A 24018-nucleotide genomic window follows, 5' to 3' on the forward strand; every position below is an offset into this window, starting at 1 on the left:
AGGAGCTTTGGGTGAGGAGGGAGAGATGGGGGAGAGGGAGGGATGGGAGGGGGAGGGAGGTGGGTGGAGGGAGGGGAGGGAGGAGGGAGAGAGCTTGGTTGAGGGAGGAGAGGGAGATGGTGGAGGGAGCGTTTGGGTGAGGGAGGAAGAGATGGGGGAGGGAGGGAGAGAGATGGGGAGGGAGCGTTTGGGTGAGGGAGGAGAGAGAGATGGTGGAGGGAGCGTTTGGGTGAGGGAGGGAAGAGATGGGGGAAGGGAGGGAGAGAGATGGTGGAGGGAGCGTTTTGGTGAGGGAGGGAGAGAGATGGTGGAGGGAGTGTTTGGGTGAGGGAGGGAGAGATGGGGGAAGGGAGGGAGAGAGATGGGGGAGGGAGTGTTTGGGTGAGGGAGAGAGAGACTCCAGACTCTCTGTGCTGCAGGCCTACACAGCCGGGTGATGATGAAGATTTGAGCTGATGGGCTTCATTGCCACGTTGCAGGCTTGAACCTGAGCACCGACATGCCCCCACCCCCGCTCCTGCTCCTGCTCCTGCCCCTGCTCCTGCCCCTGTCCCTGCTCCTGCTCCTGCCCCTGTCCCTGTCCTGTCCTGTCCCTGTCCCTGCCCCTGCCCTGCTCCTGCTCCTGCTCCTGCCCCCACCCCCGCCTGCTCCTGCCCCTGCCCCACCCCGCTCCTGCTCCTGCCCCTGCTCCTGCCCCTGTCCCTGCTCCTGCTCCTGCTCCTGCTCCTGCCCCTGTCCCGCTCCTGCTCCTGCCCCTGCCCCTGCCCCTGCTCCTGCCCCTGTCCCTGCTCCTGCTCCTGCTCCTGCCCCTGCTCCTGCTCCAGGTCTCTCTTTCAGCCACATTTCAGGTGTTGATCCTTGAAGAAAGGTGACCCTTCTTTAAAAAATACCAAGGCAGCTGTTAATCTTGAGTGACATTTTTCAACTCCTTTATGCTTTTCTCTTTTTTTTCCTCTCTCTCTTCTTTCTCTGTCTCTTTTGTGCAGGTGGAACGAGAGATAGCCATTCTGAAGCTGATAGAGCACCCTCATGTTTTAAAGTTGCACGATGTCTATGAAAATAAAAAATATTTGTGAGTATAATTTTATTTAACATACCACTGTTCCCCTTTCAAGCAGCGCTGCATTATGGCTGGAGAACCAGAGGCAGGATGTGAGTGCAGCTGATGACTGCATTACACAGCCCAGTGTCCAGAGTCAAGATAAAGCACAGCCCAGTGTCCAGAGTCAGGATAAAGCACAGCCCAGTGTCCAGTGTCAGGATAAAGCACAGCCCAGCGTCCAGCGTCAGGATAAAGCACAGCCCAGCGTCAGGATAAAGCACAGCCCAGTGTCCAGCGTCAGGATAAAGCACAGCCCAGTGTCAGGATAAAGCACAGCCCAGTGTCAGGATAAAGCACAGCCCAGTGTCCAGCGTCAGGATAAAGCACAGCCCAGCGTCAGGATAAAGCACAGCCCAGTGTCCAGAGTCAGGATAAAGCACAGCCCAGCATCAGGATAAAGCACAGCCCAGTGTCCAGAGTCAGGATAAAGCACAGCCCAGTGTCCAGAGTCAGGATAAAGCACAGCCCAGTGTCCAGAGTCAGGATAAAGCACAGCCCTGTGTCCAGTGTCAGGATAAAGCACAGCCCAGTGTCCAGTGTCAGGATAAAGCACAGCCCAGTGTCCAGAGTCAGGATAAAGCACAGCCCAGTGTCCAGCGTCAGGATAAAGCACAGCCCAGCGTCAGGATAAAGCACAGCCCTGTGTCCAGTGTCAGGATAAAGTACAGCCCAGAGTCAGGATAAAGCACAGCCCAGCATCAGGATAAAGCACAGCCCAGTGTCCAGTGTCAGGATAAAGCACAGCCCAGCGTCAGGATAAAGCACAGCCCTGTGTCCAGCGTCAGGATAAAGCACAGCCCAGTGTCCAGTGTCAGGATAAAGCACAGCCCAGCGTCAGGATAAAGCACAGCCCAGTGTCAGGATAAAGCACAGCCCAGTGTTCAGAGTCAGGATAAAGCACAGCCCAGCGTCAGGATAAAGCACAGCCCAGCGTCAGGATAAAGCACAGCCCTGTGTCCAGCGTCAGGATAAAGCACAGCCCAGCGTCAGGATAAAGCACAGCCCTGTGTCCAGCGTCAGGATAAAGCACAGCCCAGCGTCAGGATAAAGCACAGCCCAGTGTCAGGATAAAGGACAGCCCTGTGTCCAGCATCAGGATAAAGCACAGCCCTGTGTCCAGCGTCAGGATAAAGCACAGCCCAGCGTCAGGATAAAGCACAGCCCTGTGTTGAGAATAACGGTCTGTGAACCCAACATCTGTGGTCAGCGCAGTTTGCTCTGAGGAAAATGGCCGAGCTGGGCGGGTTATTGAGAAGCTAACAGACGGGACTCAAAAGCGATATTAATGATTTAGCAAAGCCCTCGGTCCGTCACGCTTAATTAAGAAGTCGTTACTCTAAGGCAGAAGGCTTCTGTAAACACCACAGTAATGTGCTTACCTTCAGTCCGCTGTCTATCCCTTCACAAATATTTGCCGTTGCTGACATTATATCTACATTAAATGAATCAATTTTATTTTAGTTCCTCCCCCCCAGTTTACAAGAGGGGGGCTTGTTTATTTTGCTACCGTTCACATTTCTCTGCAGGATTAGTTAGTCCTGGAATCCTGTCATATCGTTCTGTTAAACCAGCAAATATAAACGTCCGGATTTCATCACCTGTGACTGATGATCTCCTGCATCTGATCAAAGATGCTTTCATGCTCGCTTTTCCAGCTCTTTTGAACAGTATAGAGTCTGTGTACAGTCATATAAAAATGTGTATATGGATGTATTCATGCATTTACTGCTGTGTATATCAGTCGCCCAGCTTTAATGCTCTGCTCCATCCAGCACTCTGTAAATGAGTAATGCTTCGGAGCCCAAGTTTGCGTCTGTCATTTTTGTTTTGCACTTAATTTTTTTTACATTAAAATGGCACAGACTGATTGCCCCTTTGCTTGTGGAAGTATTTGGCTATGAGAAGGTTCTGCTCACAAATCATGTTTGGCTCTCCTCTCTCCTAATTTGAATAGTGTTGACAGGGAAATCGTTTGAGCAAATCGGTTAATCTACAAATGAATCAAACACTCTCAGGGGAGAAGCAGGGGATAGGTTACTGAGAAGGCGGGTCTCCAGGATGTTGGGGGGAAGTGGGGGGGTGTATGTGGGAAAGGCGGGGTCTCCAGGCGTGTTGGGGAGTGGGGTTGGGAGGGAAGGGGTCAGGGTGTGGGAGGGGGGTGTACTGTGGAAGGCGCGGTCTCCAGCGGTGTTGGGGGAAGTGGGGGGGGGGGTGTACTGAGGAAGGCTGGGGTCTCCAGGGTTCTGGGGGAAGTGGGGGGGGGGGTGTACTGTGGAAGGCGGGGTCTCCAGGGTGTTGGGGAAGTGGGGGGGTGTACGGGAAGGGGGTCTCCAGGGTGTGGGGGAAGTGGGGGGGTGTACTGTGGAAGGCGGGGTCTCCAGGGTGTTGGGGGGAATGGGGGGTGGTGAGGAGAGGGGTCTCCAGGGTGTTGGGGGGAGTGGGGGGGGGTGTACTGAGGAAGGCGGGGTCTCCGGTTAGGGGGTGGGTGTGGGGGGGTAAGGTGGGGGAGTGGGGGGGGGGGTGTACTGGGAAGGCGGGGTCTCCAGGGTGTTGTGTGGGGGGGGTGTACTGGGAAGCGGGGTCTCCAGGGTGTTGTGGGGGGGGGGGGGGGTGTACTGTGGAAGGCGGGGTCTCCAGGTGTTGGGATGGGGTGTATGTGGAGGGGGCCAGGGTGTGTGGGGGGGGGGGGGGTGTACTGTGGAAGGCGGGGTCTCCAGGGTGTTGTGGGGGGGGGGGGGGGGTGTACTGTGGAAGGCTGACACGATGCTTATAGAATGGGAAGGTCATGAAAAATGCCGTCATCTAAGGATGAAGCTGATATGACAAAAATAATGCCTGAAGCACTTTTACTTATTTATTAATATTTTACTTATATATTGTTATTTATGCCTCTGTCAAGCACTTTGTTAACTTGCTCTTGAAAGGTGCTATTTTACTTGCTTTAGCCCAGCTATATTATGTATTATGTATGTAAGTATTTCTTTAAAATAGCAACATCCTAAGGCAGTGGTGTCAAACTCGTTGCTATGGAGGGCCGTGTGTATGCAGGTTTTCATTCCAACCAATTAACCCTCCTGTTATGTTGCGGGTCAAATTGACCCTTTTTAAAGTTTGAAAATCTAGGAAAAATACTTAAAATTATTTTTTCAGTATGAAACTTCTTCTACTGGCCTTAATTAGTGTAATCAACATTTTAAATGAAAATGGTTCATTTCATGTATTTGCAAACCCCCCCTGTATGGGGATTGACCCGGGAACATTTTTGCTGTACCTAAAAAATGAACAGAACAGGAGGGTTAATGCTGCCTTAATTGAGTCCAATTACTCATTCAGCCATATGCGTTTAACTGCATTGAAGCACAGAATATAAGAAAATTTTTATTTAGACAATGCGGGTCACCATAGACGTCGGGTCACCATTGTGCACAAACCTGCATCCCTAATTCAGCTACGTCGCCCCAGTGATAAGGTATCACACGAGAGACTTGTTAGTAAAGTGAAGACAGTAGGAATTAGAGGATGTATTTCAGACTGGATTCGGAACTGGCTACAGGGTAGAACACAAAGAGTAGCTGGAGAGATATTATCTGAGCAGGGAGCTGTTAGAATTGGAGTCCCACAAGGATCGGTGTTGGGACCACTGCTCTGTCAAATTAAATTTAATATAGCCAAATCTAAAGTTCTGCATGTGGGAAATAAAAACATTAGGCAAGATTACTTTATGGGAGGAACAAAATTGGAATGTGCTCAGTTTGAAAAAGACTTGGGAGTAATGGTTGATCAAACCCTTTCTGGTTCTAGGCACTGTGCTGTAGGAGTAAAAAAGGCCAACAGGATGCTGGGATATATAGCCAAAAGTATTGAGTATAAATCCAAGGAAGTTATACTTATCTTATACAATACATTTGTTAGACCACACTTGGAATGTTCTGTGCAGTTCTGGGGACCGTACTACAAGAAAGATATAGAGGCTCTGGAAAAAGCAACAACATTGATTCCTGGTATGAAAGATAAAAGCTATGAGGAAAGACTTAAGATGCTTAAAGGAGTACCATGGTGGTTGAACGTGACACTTTCCAGTTGTCTTCAGGCAACAACAAAACAAATGTGCATAATTTTTTTATTCTTCAGTCATTTCAAGTACTTTAAACGTATTTTTGTAGCCAAATTTCCCACTATAAAAATTCCCGAACCGTTGGCGTGGTAAAAACTTCAGTTAGCTATGGACCTGACAGGTCCATTGCCAACCTTATCCATAGCTACCCCCAGCATAGCGTCTCTTGAGGAGAATAGAAATTTTTACAACGGCTAGACTGGCCTTAGTAGCAAAAGTATCCGATAATTAGCTAGCGTACGCCGTGATAGTATCACACATGTTAATTTTTGCTATCAAGCTAAGCAGTTAGAATTAAAAGACAACTATAACTGCTCAGTAGAAACAAAACTAGCGAAGTATTATCGAGCTAGGGACATTGCTTATGAAAGCAAACCTCATGCTAGCTAACTGTTATACTAGCAAACTAGAAGTTCTGCATGGGAAATAAACATAAAGGCAATCTAATTTAAGGAACTTAACGTCTAGTAAAATTGCATTGTTGACAAGACGTGTTCTGTCAGATGTCTTAGGGGTGGAAAGGAGTGGTTACAGTATTGGATAACAAAATAACTTTCTCAACTGGTTGACACACTGAATTTCGCATTCTCCGTAATACAGAAGATATAAGCTCTGGTCACATGCTCTGGAAAAGATAAAAGAGAGGAATACAGATGCTTAACCTCTTCAAGCTTAATAAAAGGAGACTCAGGGGTGATTTTATTGAGGCTTTTAAATTCATAAAGGAGATCAACAAAGTGAACTACAAGAGATTCTTCAGGTTGAGTTCTGTTAGTAGAACAAGGGGACATAAGTAGAAATTAACAAAAGGTAGATTCCATACAGACATTAGGAAGAATTTTTTCACACAGAGAGTAGTCAATGTGTGGAATAGCCTACCAGGTCACGTAGTAGAGACAGAAACTCCGGGGATTTTCAAGACTAGGCTTGATACAGTGTTAGATACTATATAGTCTGTAGGAACTCAGAGCAATAATTTAGCTAGGAAAATGGTGAGCATTGTTGGGCTTAACGTCTGTTCTTGTCATTATGTTATGTTATGTTATTGTTAATTGGAAAATCCAAGGACAATGAGTTTAGGTATGTGACTGTGGGTATACAGTGATGATGTACTTTGTGTACATTGTCTTGGTTAAACAGCTGCCCATCTTTGAGCTTTCAGCTCTCCTCTTCACTTAGGGGGAGAAAGGACCATTTTCATGCAGCTATGATGATTATTAGTGACAGAAAAACATGTACACTCATGCTTTCAAAAATGGTGTGTTAATATCCAACACATTTTTTGTGTTACTATCAAGACATTTTTTGTCAAAGTTACTGCTTTTGTATTACAAATATAAAACGTTTGTGTTACAATGGGAGACTTTTTACCACAGTCTGTGTCAAAAGTAACACCGAATGTGTTGTCCTTAACCTAGACATGGAAGTGTGATAAAAATCAGCATTGTTTTTTTAGGTTTCGAGAGTGTAGCTTAGGCTCAAGGCTTTAAATCTGGCTGGGATCTCCTGAGTCTCCCTCTTGCTCCTGGTCTCTCCCTCTTTAGCAGCAAGTGAAAGAGCTAAGTTTCTGAAGGGTTAGGGTTAGGAGCTAAGATTCTGAAAGGAGGAGTTAGGGTTAGGAGCTAAGCTTCTGAAAGGAGGGGTTAGGGTTAGGAGCTAAGCTTCTGAAAGGAGGGCTTAGGGTTAGGAGCTAAGATTCTGAAAGGAGGGGTTAGGGTTAGGAGCTAAGCTTCTGAAAGGAGGAGTTAGGGTTAGGAGCTAAGATTCTGAAAGGAGGGGTTAGGGTTAGGAGCTAAGCTTCTGAAAGGAGGAGTTAGGGTTAGGAGCTAAGATTCTGAAAGGAGGGGTTAGGGTTAGGAGCTAAGATTCTGAAAGGAGGGGTTAGGGTTAGGAGCTAAGCTTCTGAAAGGAGGGGTTAGGGTTAGGAGCTAAGATTCTGAAAGGAGGAGTTAGGGTTAGGAGCTAAGCTTCTGAAAGGAGGGGTTAGGGTTAGGAGCTAAGATTCTGAAAGGAGGGGTTAGGGTTAGGTAAAATGGACTGCATTTATATAGCGCTTTTATCCAAAGCGCTTTACAATTGATGCCTCTCATTCACCAGAGCAGTTAGGGGTTAGGTGTCTTGCTCAAGGACACTTCGACACACCCAGGGCGGGGTTTGAACCGGCAACCCTCCGACTGCCAGACAATCGCTCTTACCTCCTGAGCTATGTCGCCCAGTTAGGAGCTAAGCTTCTGAAAGGAGGGGTTAGGGTTAGGAGCTAAGCTTCTGAAAGAAGAGGTTAGGGTTAGGAGCTAAGATTCTGAAAGAAGAGGTTAGGGTTAGGAGCTAAGATTCTGAAAGGAGGGGTTAGGGTTAGGAGCTAAGCTTCTGAAAGGAGGAGTTAGGGTTAGGAGCTAAGCTTCTGAAAGGAGGGGTTAGGGCTTGAATCTCTTGAGGTTGGAAGAGAGAAACATCAGTGTGTATTCCCCTTCACCCTCTGACAATCTGCAGCGCCAGTGCTGGAAATATCAGTAGAGTAGCTCTGTCAGTGTCAACACTGGGATATGGTCTATACGAGATTAACTGCTCCATTGAATAGGACTGAATGGAATTGAAGGTCCTCAGGTTGTTTTTCCTTTAGTTCTGTTAGTCGCAGTCAATATTTGATGAGTTAAAAGCCAAATTACTTCTTTAACTGGTCTGAATCAGGTTTCTGTAAAAGAATTGCCCCCTGAGAGCAATATGAATTTTTTGAATTAGATTTTCTGTTTGCGTTTGCGTGTTTGTGTGTGCATGTGTGCATGCTGTAATTCGTATTGTTTTCTGCTGTGTTTTCCTGCAGGTATTTGGTTCTAGAACACGTGTCCGGTGGGGAGCTCTTCGACTACCTCGTAAAAAAGGGGCGGTTAACACCAAAGGAGGCTCGGAAGTTCTTTCGACAGATAATTTCAGCGTTGGATTTCTGCCACAGTCACTCAATATGGTAAATACAGTTCTAACGCTCCCATCCTGTCTTTAATTCCTGAAGTTGGACCATTGCATTTAAAAAAAAAAGTTTTTTAAACCACCATAGAGTTGGGTTAGGGTTAATAGTCTTTGCGGTCTCAGGTCTCAGGTGAACGGGTGCAAAAAATGTAAATATAATTTATACAAAGAAAGAAATTCAAGGAAATGTATGATTTGTTTATTTATTATGAAAAATGTATTTCACTGAAAAAAAATATAAATATGTTCGGTTCTAATATCATGGCAATAGTGAAAAAATTAACTCCAAAATCAAGATTGACTGTGGCACTAACCTTTTCTGTGGCTCTTAAGCATAAATGTACTGTATTCCTCTTTCTAACCTTAAACCCTATTTTTAACCCAAGGAGTCATGGCTGTGGCCCAGTCCTGAGATTCAAACTTGCAGCCTGCAAATTAAACTACTGTTACACCAACCACAATGCTGGTTTCAATTCCAAATTATAAATTATAGTTGTATCGGTTTTTCCTCTTGATGCTGGCTGTACAGTGTGGTGTCGGGGTGGAGCGTACCCCTCTTGATGCTGACTGTACAGTGTGGTGTCGGGGTGGAGCGTACCCCTCTTGATGCTGACTGTACAGTGTGGTGTCGGGGTGGAGCGTACCCCTCTTGATGCTGGCTCTACAGTGTGGTGTCGGGGTGGAGCGTACCCCTCTTGATGCTGGCTGTACAGTGTGGTGTCGGGGTGGAGCGTACCCCTCGGGGTGGAGCGTACCCCTTGGGTCTCAGCGTTCCCTCCCCGTTAAGCTGAGGAGGCACTCTCCATCTGTTCCCTCTGCTAAATACATCCATACCCTGGGGCTTTCAGTTACCACCTCTCCCCCCAACCCCCCACCATGTCCCACCTCATCCGCCAACCCCCCACCATGTCCCACCTCTCCCCCTAACCCCCCACCATGTCCCACCTCTCCCCCCAACCCCCCACCATGTCCCACCTCTCCCCCCAACCCCCCACCATGTCCCACCTCATCCCCCAACCCCCCACCATGTCCCACCTCTCCCCCCAACCCCCCACCATGTCCCACACCATCCCCCAACCCACCACCATGTCCGACCTCATCCCCCAACCCCCCACCATGTCCCACCTCATCCCCCAACCCCCACCATGTCCCACACCATCCCCCAACCCCCCACCATGTCCCACACCATCCCCCAACCCCCCACCCTTTCCCACCCGATCCCCCAACTCCCCCACCCTTTCCCACCCCATCCCCCAACTCCTCCCTCCCTGTCCTACCCCATCCCCCAACTCCCCCGCCCTGTCCTACCCCATCCCCCAATTCCCCCCACCCCATTTTGTCCAATGGCAAAATGTCAAACCCAATCACTGCAGTATGTAAGGTTGCTGGTTCAGATCACAGCTTTCAGCTGGCATGTTATGCCATGACAATCTGCTCTGGGTTAATCACTGCAGTATTTAAGGTTGCTGGTTGCCATGGCGATCTGCTCTGGGTTAATCTCTTCAATACAGAAGGATACTGGTTCAGATCCCAGGTCTCTGGCAAGGTGTTCTGCAGTCGATACACAGCGTGGGACGTGAACATCAAACGGAGGAGCAAACCAGGTTGTGCTGATGGGAGCCGCTGTGCCCTGTGTTGGGGGGGGTTGTGTTTTTTTTGCCCCATAACCAGCCATCAGCTTGTGTGCTGATTGTAAAATCAATACATTTTCATTCATCGCAATCCATTTTCCAATGTTTTTTTTATTTTGCTTTTTCAGCTCCTGTCATTTTGTTCCTCCTTACCTCCAGTGGATGAGGAAATGATTATTATGTTATCTATAGTATAACACACAAAGCCTGGTTAGAATTGTTTATGGGAGATCTGTGAAGCTCTCTTGAATTGCATGTTTTACTAAAATAAGTAATAATTAATAATTTCTTTGGGGAAAAAATAGGATTGAAGTGAATTGCAAGCAGCCAGTGAAAAGGTTGTTTGCTTCGAAAGAGGATTGTGGTAGTCCAATAGAAACAGGACCGGAGTGAATTAGTTTTGAGGGAGTTCCTCTGTATTGGCGCTTCTGTGAGGTCAGAGGGCAGGATTGCTAGGATATTAGATTATCTGGTTGCTTTGTTGTGAAACTGTCAGCTTCAGTTAGATAGGAAGCAGTGTGGTGTTTTTGCGGTGCAGTTGAGTTCCCCCAGACATGTGTAACTGCGACCTTTTGGTATAACACTTTACCACAGTGGTTTAGCACGTTACCACAGCAGTTTAGCACGTTACCACAGCAGTTTAGCACTTTACCACAGCAGTTTAGCATGTTACCACAGTGGTTTAGCATGTTACTACAGCGGTTTAGCACTTTACCACAGCGGTTTAGCATGTTACCACAGCGGTTTAGCACGTTACCACAGCGGTTTAGCACTTTACCACAGCGGTTTAGCATGTTACCACAGCAGTTTAGCATGTTACCACAACAGTTTAGCACGTTACCACAGCGGTTTAGCACTTTACCACAGCGGTTTAGCACGTTACCACAGCGGTTTAGCACTTTACCACTGGGGTTTAGCATGTTACCACAGTGGTTTAGCACGTTACCACAGTGGTTTAGCACGTTACCACAGCGGTTTAGCACGTTACCACAGCGGTTTAGCATGTTACCACAGCGGTTTAGCAAGTTACCACAGTCGGCCACACTGGGCAGAAACAGGGCGTCGGCCACAGTGCAGAAACAGGGCGTTGGCCACAGTGCAGAAACAGGGCGTCAGCAACACTGCAGAAACAGGGCGTCGGCCACAATGCAGAAACAGGGCGTCGGCCACAGTGCAGAAACAGGGCGTCGGCCACACTGCAGAAACAGGGCGTCGGCCACACTGCAGAAACAGGGCGTCGGCCACACTGCAGAAACAGGGCGTCGGCCACACTGCAGAAACAGGGCGTCGGCCACAATGCAGAAACAGGGCGTCGGCCACAGTGCAGAAACAGGGTGTCGGCCACACTGCAGAAACAGGGCGTCGGACACAGTGCAGAAACAGGGCGTCCGCTAGCAGACTGTTCCAGAAATGTGTGTGACTGTCTGCCTCTTGACTTGTTTGCATTCCTGTCGTGTGTGTGTGTGTGTGTGCATGTGGGTGGCTGTGCATGTGTTTGTGTGTGTGTGTGTGTGTGTGTGAGTGCGTGCATGTGTGTGTATGTGTGTATATGCGTGTGCGTGTGTGTGTCTGTGTGTGTATATTTGTATCTCATAAAAAACACGTTTTCAACGTACAAAAATGCCAAGTTACTAAAAAGTATTGATATCAAAATGACGCCAAGTTACGATACTACAAACAATATAGGCTATCTTGCCTCACCGAAATGACATAAGATGTATCTCAAAGCAATGCTACCCAATATTTCCTCAGTTCTTTCAAGTCACTTGGACCTGTGTATAAGCATGCACTACATGAACAGGCCAAACATATGTGTGGATGGCTCTCTCACAGTCAAGATTGATTGAATAGGTGTGTGTTTGTCCAATTTGTATTGGTATGTAGGCCTATGTATTTCGCTGCCCAGGCTTTCTGTTGCGTGAATGATAGTATGTTTATTGGTACAAGTGTGTTCGTGAATGTGAATGTAAGATGCTGCCAGGGAAATGTCCCCATGCGGATAAAGAAGTTCTCTATGTATGTATGTACAATATGTGTTTTACATGCAGTATTTATTGTACGTAGCAAATATACAATAACTTGCACATGTACTCAAATTCAGTTCAGAAGCAAGTATAAACATGTTTTCTGGAGAAATGTGCTTCCTGTCGTTGCTCAGCAGCAGTTCTGTACATTAATGAATTTATACATTAATTTCAATGTGCAATGTTCAATGTGTTCCATGAGGCAATTCGAAATATTTGTCTCTTTGATCTGACAGAAAGTTTGCATGACATTGTGAAATGGTAAGATAAGAAAACACAGGGCCAAGTGACTTGAAAGAACTGAGGAAATATTGGGTAGCATTGCTTTGAGATACATCTTATGTCATTTCGGTGAGGCAAGATAGCCTATATTGTTTGTAGTATCGTAACTTGGCGTCATTTTGATATCAATACTTTTTAGTAACTTGGCATTTTTGTACGTTGAAAACGTGTTTTTTATGAGATATCAGTTCTTTTTGCAAAGCGTTTTATTATGAGAGTGAGAAATGCGACCCTGCAAGAAACAGTTGTGGATTATGGCTATCGTTGTGTGAATCTGTACAGTCTGATGAGCGTGTACCGTTCAGCAGTTTCGGTTTGCTATATATGTGAAAACAGTGGCTGTGAGAAAGGATGCAGTGGCGTAAGCGTAAACGCATCAGGAACGCAGATGGAATATGGTATGTACTCACGGATTTGACGTCCATCCAACGAGCCTTGACTGACAAAATAATCAACACGCCCGTAGAATTATAACTCCCTAGGTCGCAACTTGTGTAGCCTTCGGTCCTGCTCCATTGTCTGTTATTTCGTGGAGATGCACTTTTAGTGTTTGTAAGGTTTATCCTTCTGTCCTGCTCCATTGTCTGTTATTTCGTGGAGATGCACTTTTAGTGTTTGTAAGGTTTATAAGCCATTTTGATAGGCTTATCTGCAAGTAGGAATCCTCTTCGCTGTTTTGCTAAAGTAGAACCGGAAAACATGATAGTGGAGAATAGGAGCAGACGCATATGTCCCAGCAGGCTTTGCATATGAGAGAATAACAACAGTGTGAGAGAAATTAAAATGAAATTACGAAATTCCGTAGTTGAAACAATATGTTTTTAGCAGAATGGGCATGTAGGTGAAGGTTGACATGATCACGGAGTATAGTGCGAAGTAAATGGACTGACCATGAGCGAGCTTATATTCCTTATCAAATGGTAACAGTCGGTATTGAACGTTAGTTGTTGAAGTGGAGGGTTAAATAACATTGCACACATTATTTGCCTGTAATGTAATGTAATCTATTGCACGAATGTGTTTTTCTCATGTTCAGTGCTAGTAGTTATACTTATGAGTGAATCATGATTTTAAATGTAATGTTTTAATGCGGAGTTGCAGAACGTACATACGTAGTAATTGTGTGTAGCCTATGTGGCTAGATAGAGAACAGGGCGAGGTAACATGAATGTAGAAACGTGGCGTTTGCTGATATTAAGGTTTTGTACGGTAGCCAAGTGAAGAAATATAGTTAGTAGAAATGGCACAATGGTGAACTGGTGTAACTTTTAAATAAAAGGAATACATTTGCGTCATGAAATGCATATGGGTGGCCGTGAGTGAGTGAGGTTTACCAGTCTGTGACTTCGTTAGCTAATGCCATAGCTATGCAATGCGTGAAATATCATTAGCGAACCTGCCAGTGGTTTTAAAGAAGAACTCAAGCCAGTAAGCACAGAAGAGCTTCCGTTGAATCCATATGGCTTAGCAATATTGTAGCCGGTAAATAACTGAACGTACAGACGGTAAGTCATAATGCATATATCTTAGCAATATTGTAGCCGGTTAATAAGTGAATGGTGAACGGCGGGTAGATGTGGTGCAAAAGCAATAATTAAGAAGTAGTAGACAATTATTAGTGAGGGTCGAAGCAAGTTAAAGAAACGTGTTCCAAGCTGGGCTTGAACATACGACCCAGTGTTCCCAAGCCTGTAACCGTACCCACTAAGCCACGGACGGACTAGCTGTTCAAACTGCGGAGTTGCAGAATGTACATAAATAGTAATTGTTTTAGTAGCGTATGTGGCTAGATAGGGAACAGGGCGAGGTAACATGAATGTAGAAACGTGGCGTTTGCTGATATTAAGGTTTTGTACGGTAGCCAAGTGAAGAAATATAGTTAGTAGAAATTGCACAGTGGTGAACTGGTGTAACTTTTAAATAAAAGGAGTACATTTGCATCATGAAATGCATATGGGTGGCCGTGAGTGAGTGAGGTTTACCAGTCTGTGACTTCGTTAGCTAATGCCATAGCTATGCAATGCGTGAAATATCATTAGCGAACCTGCCGGTGGTTTTAAAGAAGAACACAAGCCAGTAAGCACAGAAGAGCTTCCGTTGAATCCATATGGCTTAGCAATATTGTAGCCGGTCAATAACTGAACGTACACACGGTAAGTCATAATGCATATATCTTAGCAATATTGTAGCCGGTTAATAACTGAACGGTGAACGGCGGGTAGATATGGTGCAAAAGCGATAATTAGAAGTAGTAGACAATTATTAGTGAGGGTCGAAGCAAGTTAAAGAAACGTGTTCCAAGCTGGGCTTGAACCTACGATCCCATGTTCCCAAGACTGTAACCTTACCCACTAGGCTACAGGCAGAGTAGCTGTTTAAACGGGAAATGTTTCAGAGTAAAAATGTATGGGTATTTTGCGTGTGTATGCACGTTTTTGATTGGGTCGTGTAGGTGCAGATTTGGCTGGTGTCAGTGAAATGTCCAATGGGGAGACATGTTGTTAGTGGGATAGGCGGCAGGAAAAATAAGAATGAGAAGAAGAAGAAGAAGAAGGAGAAAACGCAAAATCCCCTTAGTTTGGGGCTTTATTGTGTGGACATGTGAAGTTGTTTATGAATTCTGTCTGTTGAAATGGGGTCAGAATGTACAGAATTTAATGTTTTTAAGGGCTGAGTGTCTGTGGCTGTTGTGGTTATTTCTGTGGGGAACCCTGAAAAGTGCCAAACTCTCGGTGCTGTATAGGTATGGGGCATGCCCCCGCCAAGGCGTAACTTGGCGGGATGGCATACCTGCCATCCCAATGTGTGTGTGGGTTTGTGTGTGTGCGTACGTGTGTGTGCGTGTGGCTGGGTGTGCGTGTGTGTGTCTGCATGTGTGTATTTGTATATGTGTGTTTGTGTGTGCATGTGTCTGTGTGACAAATGAAAGAAGCATGCTTACCTGAAGGCTGAATGTTAGTAGACTGTGGAAAACAGATAATTCCAATTAAGAGGCATCGGTTCAGCTGACACTGAACATAGCCCCCGTCTCTCTCACATATGCACACACGCATGCGCACACACACACATACAGGACTAGCAGACAGATTAAATTTGCATATTTATGAGTGGAAGAACCTCCACTAACCTAACCTAACGCTCCGCCGTTAATGTCAGTGCATGACTGCATCCACTTCTTCCACAATCAAACACAGACCCCTCCCCCACCTCCCCCCATCCTACTGCTCACTCCTCAGTGACTAAGGAGAACACTGCATTTCCCCCCTCCTGATAATCTATTACAGACTCCGCCCTGTACCCCTGCCATGTGTCTGGATTGTGTCACAACCCCCCTGACTCCCCCACCACCACCACCTCCACCACCACCCTTTCTTCCCTACAAATCTCCCCTTTGCACAGAAGAGACAGCCAAGATAGAAGATTAGTTGGTAGGGTCAGGGTTTGAGTTGGTAGGGTTAGGGTTTAGGTTGGGGTAGATGAGTTGGTAGGGTTAGGGTTAGGGTAGATGAGTTGGTAGGGTTAGGGTTGGGGTAGATGAGTTGGTAGAGTTAGGGTTGGGGTAGATGAGTTGGTAGGGTTAGGGTTGGGGTAGATGAGTTGGTAGGGTTAGGGTTAGGGTAGATGAGTTGGTAGGGTCAGGGTTTGAGTTGGTAGGGTTAGGGTTTAGGTTGGGGTAGGTGAGTTGGTAGGGTTAGGGTTGGGGTAGATGAGTTGGTAGGGTTAGGGTTGGGGTAGATGAGTTGGTAGGGTTAGGGTTTGAGTTGGTAGGGTTAGGGTTTAGGTTGGGGTAGGTGAGTTGGTAGGGTTAGGGTTGGGGTAGATGAGTTGGTAGGGTTAGGGTTGGGGTAGATGAGTTGGTAGGGTTAGGGTTGGGGTAGGTGAGTTGGTAGGGTTAGGGTTTAGGTTGGGGTAGATGAGTTGGTAGGGTTAGGGTTGGGGTAGATGAGTTGGTAGGGTTAGGGTAGATGCGTCGGTAGGGTTAGCATTTGTGTTGGGGTAGATGAGTTGGTAGGGTTAGGTTTGGGGTTGTGTGTGTGTATAGATTGTGTGGATGTGTGTGTATAGAGTGTGTGTGTGTGTGTGAGAGAGAGAGAGAGAGAGAGAGAGAGAGAGAGGTTGCGCGTATTAATGTGAGTACCATATTGTGAGTGTAGAGAGATTTTTGGTGTCTAAGAGATAAACAGAGAATGCGTTTCTGGATGTACTAGTGTGTGCATGTTAAAGAGTGAGTAAGAGACTGTGTTTGTATATGTATTAGAGAAAGAGAGAGAGGGAGAGAGTGTGTGTGAGTGAGTGTGTGTGTGTGTATAGTATGTGTGTGTCTGTATACAGTGTTTGAGTTTATGTGTTTGTGTGTGTGAGTGTGTGTGTGTGTGTTTAGAGCTTTATTGTCTGTATAAATATTCAGATTTAATGAGAAATAAACATAATGATGCAGAATGGTAGCTTTTCTTTATCCAGGTCAGTGCTAAACCTTGTAGTTGGTAGGGGTGAATCATCCCCTTTGTAATACACTTTGTGATCCTTAAAATTAATGAAAGCCTGAGGTGTGGAGGTGTGGCCTTAGGACTTGATTGGCTGGTTCATGGGCCAATGGCATGAGAGAGTGAACCGCCTCCTTCTTTTGCCACAGCCTTGCCGAGAATCCAGAATCTGTTAATTTATTAGGAGGAGTGTAATTTCAGCAGAGTGTAATTTCAGCAATGTAATTTCAACAGAGTGTAATTTCAACAGTGTATTTTAAGAAGTGTAATTTCAGCAGTGTAATTTCAGCAATGTAATTTCAGCAAAGTGTAATTTCAGCAGAGTGTAATTTCAGCAGAGTGTAATTTCAGCAGTGTCATTTCAGCAGAGTGTAATTTCCTCTTGCAAATTTACATGCAATATATGTGCATGCTTTTGCAGAGCTGAGGGAAAGCTGTGCTTCCTCTGCTGTCAGTTATGTTCAGACAAGCCCTTGTGTGTCACAAGGGGAATGGATGAGGCGGAAAGACTGGCAGTTGTCTAGATGTATGTTTCTGGGTAACGGATACTGATGGGAACAAAGAAAGAATCAGCATTTGAGACACCCAAGCTGGACTGTCTACTCTCTTCTTTCATTTCTTCGTTGTCTTTGTGCAAAGTTAACTTTACCTCTCTCTCTCTCTCCCTGCCCTCCTCTTCCTCTTGTCCTCCTTTTTCTGAAAGATGCTATTTTGATGCAATGTTCAGCATGTTGCCTGTATTCTGGAAGAGTTCTCCCTTTGTTTTGTTGAGGGTGACTTCAGTGCAGGTCTTGTTTTTGATTTTGCGCATACAATATGAGTTCTCACACACCTATACAAATAAATCTTGCATGTTGAACTAAGACTTGAAAAATCTATTTTTATTTATGTATGTATCTATGTATGTATATACATATATAATTATTTATTTATTTTTTTTAATTAAATTAAATTAAATTAATTTATTCATATTTTTGTGGACATGCTTGGGGTCCCCAAACCCTACTTTAATCAGCGGTGTTTACCCAGACCCTACTCTAATCAGCGGTGTTTACCCAAACCCTACTTTAATCAGCGGTGTTTACCCAAACCCTACTCTAATCAGCGGTGTTTACCCAAACCCTACTCTAATCAGCGGTGTTGACCCAGACCCTACTTTAATCAGCGGTGTTTACCCAAACCCTACTCTAATCAGCGGTGTTTACCCAAACCCTACTTTAATCAGCGGTGTTTACCCAAACCCTACTCTAATCAGCTGTGTTTACCCAAACCCTACTTTAATCAGCGGTGTTTACCCAAACCCTACTCTAATCAGCGGTGTTTACCCAGACCCTACTTTAATCAGCGGTGTTTACCCAAACCCTACTTTAATCAGCGGTGTTTACCCAAACCCTACTTTAATCAGCGGTGTTTACCCAGACCCTACTTTAATCAGCGGTGTTTACCCAAACCCTACTCTAATCAGCGGTGTTTACCCAAACTCTACTTTAATCAGCGGTGTTTACCCAGACCCTACTTTAATCAGCGGTGTTTACCCAAACCCTACTTTAATCAGCGGTGTTTACCCAAACCCTACTTTAATCAGCGGTGTTTACCCAAACCCTACTTTAATCAGCGGTGTTTACCCAGACCCTACTCTAATCAGCGGTGTTTACCCAAACCCTACTTTAATCAGCGGTGTTTACCCAAACCCTACTCTAATCAGCGGTGTTTACCCAAACCCTACTCTAATCAGCGTGTTGACCCAACCCTACTTTAATCAGCGGTGTTTACCCAAACCCTACTCTAATCAGCGTGTTTACCCAAACCCTACTTTAATCAGCGGTGTTTACCCAAACCCTACTCTAATCAGCTGTGTTTACCCAAACCCTACTTTAATCAGCGGTGTTTACCCAAACCTACTCTAATCAGCGGTGTTTACCCAGACCCTACTTTAATCAGCGGTGTTTACCCAAACCCTACTTTAATCAGCGGTGTTTACCCAAACCCTACTTTAATCAGCGGTGTTTACCCAGACCCTACTTTAATCAGCGGTGTTTACCCAAACCCTACTCTAATCAGCGGTGTTTACCCAAACTCTACTTTAATCAGCGGTGTTTACCCAGACCCTACTTTAATCAGCGGTGTTTACCCAAACCCTACTCTAATCAGCGGTGTTTACCCAGACCCTACTTTAATCAGCGGTGTTTACCCAAACCCTACTCTAATCAGCGGTGTTTACCCAAACCCTACTTTAATCAGCGGTGTTTACCCAGACCCTACTTTAATCAGCGGTGTTTACCCAAACCCTACTTTAATCAGCGGTGTTTACCCAAACCCTACTTTAATCAGCGGTGTTTACCCAGACCCTACTCTAATCAGCGGTGTTTACCCAGACCCTACTTTAATCAGCGGTCTTTACCCAAACTCTACTTTAACTGTTTCCCTCTATGGTCTCTCTCCCTGTCTCTCTTTCTCCCTCTCTCTCTTTTTATCTCCCTCTCTCCCTCACTCTCTCTCTCTGCCTCCATCTCTTTATCTCTCTCTCTCCTCCTCTCTCCCACCGTTCTCTCTGTCCCCCCCTCTCTCTCTCTCTCTCTCTCCCGTCCTGGCAGAAGGCAGTCTTTGTGCGATCATCATTATGGCCAGATTGCTTCTGAGAGCAGATAATGATGCCTCGTTGCGCTTCTCTGTTTCTCCCCCAGAGTGCTTATTAAAGGGGCTTTTTTCCACGCGGAGGTATGAGCTCAGAGGGGGGCTGAGGGAGGGGGGCAGATTGGGGCAGGGCGGGGCTGTTTGTGTGTGGAAGAACAGGTTAATTGTGGACAGGGGGTTTGCAGAGGAGAACAAGGGCCAAATTGAGTCATGGCATTCTAAGATTCATTATCATTAGCTGGTCCCAGCAACACAGAACCACCATCACCAGCAACAGCGCTCTATACTGCTTTAATCATCTCTTAACCCTACATTCAATTGATTTTGAACCTTACCTTTGACTAGAGCATTCTTTTTTTTTTCTTTACAAACATTGTTCGGTGATATCAGCAATCACCAGCTTAATTTTGGACACAAAAAAATTACAGGGGAACAAAAATATTTTCAAAAGTTTGCATTTTTCTGTATTTAAAATAGTGTGCAAATAGTGTGTGTTGAAGCGATCCTGGCTATAGGAGCACTATAACACTGAGCATTATGACACTGGGCACTATAGCACTGAGCATTATGACACTGGGCACTATAGCACTGAGCATTATAACACTGAGCACTATAACACTGAGCATTATAACACTGAGCACTATAACACTGAGCACTGTAACACTGAGCACTGTAACACTGAGCATTATGACACTGAGCACTATAACACTGAGCATTATAGCGTCTGTGTGAAGTGCAGCCCACTCCAGAAAACTGCTCCATGGGGCAGGTCTGATACCTGCATGATTGGGCCCCTGTTCGGTCACTGGACACAAGTAGGAGCCAATACTGGAGCGAAAGTGACACTTAACTTGCATTAATGGACATTAAGAGCTTTAATTGACATTAAGAGGTTGTGCTGTAATTAACTGGAACTGGAAATCACAGAAATCTTTGGTCACTGGGAACTTTGCGCATGGCCTCTTTTCAAATGGGGACAAAGTAATCAGAAGTCAGTTTTGTGAAAGGGAAATCTTTGAATTCAAAGAGCAAGTGTGACTGATGGTGCATGACAAATAGGATTTAGAAAAAGGAAGATGCATGACATTATATCAAGTTCACGCTAATATGAATTCATTCATCATATTGTGATATGCAGGCCATGATACAGTGGCTTGTGTGAATGTAAAGTTTAGAAATGCCCACCATTGTGTAGACAACATGCAGATTTTTTTTTGGCTGAGACATGACAGGGAGAGAAGATGTTAACGAATGAGACATCCTGTTTAAGACAGATTACAGCAACATAGGCATTTCTGATGTGTCAGCAGTCCTTTAACGAACTGTGACTGATGCGCTCGCCAGTACTAAACTGGCTGATGGAAGTGGTCTCTGGTCTTATTGCAGTACCCCGGATGGCTACTTGCATCACTGCAGTCTCACCTGGTCTTTCACCTGTCCTCAGGTGACAGTGTCTCATCAACCTGTCCTCAGGTGACAGTGTCTCATCAAAAGCTCTCTTGCCCATGAATCCTCAGTGATTTTATGTAGTTTTCGAATCAGGATGAAAGGGTTAGGGTTAGGATTTTATGTAGTTTTTGGATCAGGATGAAAGGGTTAGGGTTAGGATTTTATGTAGTTTTTGGATCAGGATGAAAGGGTTAGGGTTATGATTTTATGTGGCATTTGGATCGGGATGAAAGGGTGTGATGGTTGCTGGTTGGCAGTAAAAACATCGGTCTTTAGATCATTTTGGCTGCTAGACCTCTAGACGGAGGCGAGTTTTTATTCCACCTAAAATTGTTTCTGCAGATGCATAGTTTGATTCCATAAAAGGCAAATGTATAATCCGCAGGTGACTGAGGTATAAATATACGAGAACAAGTTGTCTCACCCAACCCCCCCTCCCAAGATCAAACACAGGGGAAGACACAGCAGGTGGTGTCTGCCTTGCATTGTGGGAGGTTGGTTGGCGGGGGCGGGGGCTGGGCATGAGGGGGGGGGGCGCTCCCAGTTTTTGGGGACCCCCTAGGAGGCCTGTGTCAAAGGGCGAAGCATCAAGCAAAAGCAAATTAAGGTGCTGCGCAGACACTGTTGCTGTGTTAATCCGCCAGTGACTGCTGGCTGCAGTGTTAATGACGGCTGATGACTGCGATGCGCAGTGTTAATAGCTCATGCACGGCGATGCAGGTGCAGTGATGCACCGCTCGAGTGCGAATGCCGAGCGGTGCAGTGTTAATGCATGCAGCTCGAGTGCGAACGTGCCGATGCAGGTGCAGTGTTAATGCACGCAGCTCGAGTGTGAACGTGCCGATGCAGGTGCAGTGTTAATGTATGCGGCTCGAGTGTGAACGTGCCGATGCAGGTGCAGTGTTAATGTATGCAGCTCGAGTGCGAACGTGCCGATGCAGGTGCAGTGTTAATGTATGCGGCTCGAGTGCGAACGTGCCGATGCAGGTGCAGTGTTAATGTATGCAGCTCGAGTGCGAACGTGCCGATGCAGGTGCTGTGTTAATGCATGCGGCTTGATCACTAACGTGCCGATGCAGGTGCAGTGTTAATAATGCAGCTCGAGTGCGAACGTGCCGATGCAGGTGCAGTGTTAATGTATGCGGCTCGAGTGTGAACGTGCCGATGCAGGTGCAGTGTTAATGCACGCAGCTCGAGTGCGAACGTGCCGATGCAGGTGCTGTGTTAATGTATGCGGCTAGAGTGTGAACGTGTCGATGCAGGTGCAGTGTTAATGCACGCAGCTCGAGTGTGAACGTGCCGATGCAGGTGCAGTGTTAATGTATGCGGCTTGAGTGTGAACGTGCTGATGCAGGTGCAGTGTTAATGCATGCGGCTGAGTGCGAACGTGCCGATGCAGGTGCAGTGTTAATAATGCATGCAGCTCGAGTGTGAACGTGCCGATGCAGGTGCAGTGTTAATGCATGCGGCTCGAGTGCGAACGTGCCGATGAAGGTGCAGTGTTAATAATGCATGCAGCTCGAGTGCGAACGTGCCGATGCAGGTGCAGTGTTAATGCATGCGGCTCGAGTGCGAACGTGCCGATGCAGGTGCAGTGTTAATGTATGCGGCTTGAGTGTGAACGTGCTGATGCAGGTGCAGTGTTAATGCATGCGGCTTGATCACTAACGTGCCGATGCAGGTGCAGTGTTAATGCATGCGGCTCGAGTGCGAACGTGCCGATGCAGGTGCAGTGTTAATGTATGCGGCTCGAGTGTCAACGTGCCGATGCAGGTGCAGTGTTAATGTATGCGGCTCGAGTGTCAACGTGCCGATGCAGGTGCAGTGTTAATGCATGCGGCTTAATCACTAACGTGCCGATGCAGGTGCTGTGTTAATGATGCGCTCGAGTGAACGTGCCGATGCAGGTGCTGTGTTAATGTGTGCGGCTAGAGTGTGAACGTGTCGATGCAGGTGCAGTGTTAATGCACGCAGCTCGAGTGCGAACGTGCCGATGCAGGTGCGTTAGATGTGGTTAATGAGCAGGCTGTATGCGCAGCTCGAGTGCGAACGTGCCGATGCAGGTGCAGTGTTAATAATGCTTGCGGCTCGAGTGTGAACGTGTCGATGCAGGTGCAGTGTTAATGCATGCGGCTCGAGTGTGAACGTGTCGATGCAGGTGCAGTGTTAATGCATGCGGCTCGATCGCAAACGTGCCGATGCAGGTGCAGTGTTAATGCATGCGACTCGATTGTGATCGCAGCGTCTGTGGTGCAAACAAAGCCAAGGTCTCCCGCACAGGTAATGCGCCCGTACATATGAGGGTGTGGGTTGCAGAGCAGTGGTGATTGTGTCAGTCGTGTGGTTGGGAAGAGGCTGAAACAGTGGCTTTCGGCTCTGCATCGTTCACACAGACCTGAGACAGAGGAAAACTCCATTATTGCTTGTGAAACCTGTGTCACTATTGAGTCAACGGCATTTGCTGTTGCATTTGTATATGTGTCAGGGCAGTTTTATATATTGGATTGTAGATCTGACATTTAATTCCACTTGCTTTGTATTTAACCCCCTGTTTCTCTCTTGTACTTGGTATCTTTCTCTCTTTCTTTCAATCTCCTTTTCTCTCTCTCTCTGCCCTTGCACTTTACCTGTTATTCTTTCTTCCTTTTGTCCCTTTTCCTCTTTCCCTCTTCCTCCCCTCTCTCTCTCTCTCTCTCACTTTTTCCACAGTCACAGAGACCTGAAGCCAGAGAATCTGTTGTTAGATGAGAAGAACAACATCAGAATAGCAGACTTCGGCATGGCCTCTCTGCAGGTGGGAGACAGTCTACTGGAGACCAGCTGTGGGTGAGTCAGTCTGTCCAGGCTGTAGACCAGCTGTGGGTGAGTCAGACTGTAGACCAGCTGTGAGTCAGTCTGTAGGCCACCTGTGGGCAAGTCAGACTGTAGGCCACCTGTGGGCGAGTCAGTCTGTAGGCCACCTGTGGGTGAGTCAGTCTGTAGGCTACCTGTGGGTGAGTCAGACTGTAGACCAGCTGTGGGTGAGACAGACTGTAGGCCAGCTGTGGGTGAGTCAGTCTGTATTTATTTATTTATTTTTAAAAAATGTTTTAGAATGTTATCTCCGTAATTTGGTATAGCTGGAGATGCAGTGGCGCATGTACATCTAACATCCAGCGCTGGAATCTTAATTCACTATAACACATGGTGAAAACTATGGAGACTACATTCAGTTATCCTCATTAGTGCTAACCTGGAGGGTTCTGATGCTATCTTTCCTAACTCAGTGGCTAATAGTGCGATGCACGCTGTCATGAGGAGGCGATAGCTGGTGGTAGAAGGCCGTTGGCCCAGG

General features: G+C 46.4%; 1 protein-coding gene across 7 annotated transcripts in view; it reads left to right on the plus strand.

The window, feature by feature from the left end:
- Positions 1-24018, plus strand: part of LOC135241902 (serine/threonine-protein kinase BRSK2) — a 170142-nt gene that overhangs the window by 108572 nt on the left and 37552 nt on the right. For all 7 annotated transcript variants that reach the window (XM_064312674.1, XM_064312677.1, XM_064312673.1 and 4 more), the window contains 3 exons: positions 987-1072; positions 8038-8178; positions 23394-23510. In XM_064312674.1, coding sequence (XP_064168744.1) covers positions 987-1072; positions 8038-8178; positions 23394-23510 — 344 coding nt within the window. The remainder of the gene's footprint in view (positions 1-986; positions 1073-8037; positions 8179-23393; positions 23511-24018) is intronic.

Source organism: Anguilla rostrata, chromosome 16, assembly GCF_018555375.3.
Source record: "Anguilla rostrata isolate EN2019 chromosome 16, ASM1855537v3, whole genome shotgun sequence".
NCBI classification, from domain to species: Eukaryota; Metazoa; Chordata; class Actinopteri; order Anguilliformes; family Anguillidae; genus Anguilla; species Anguilla rostrata.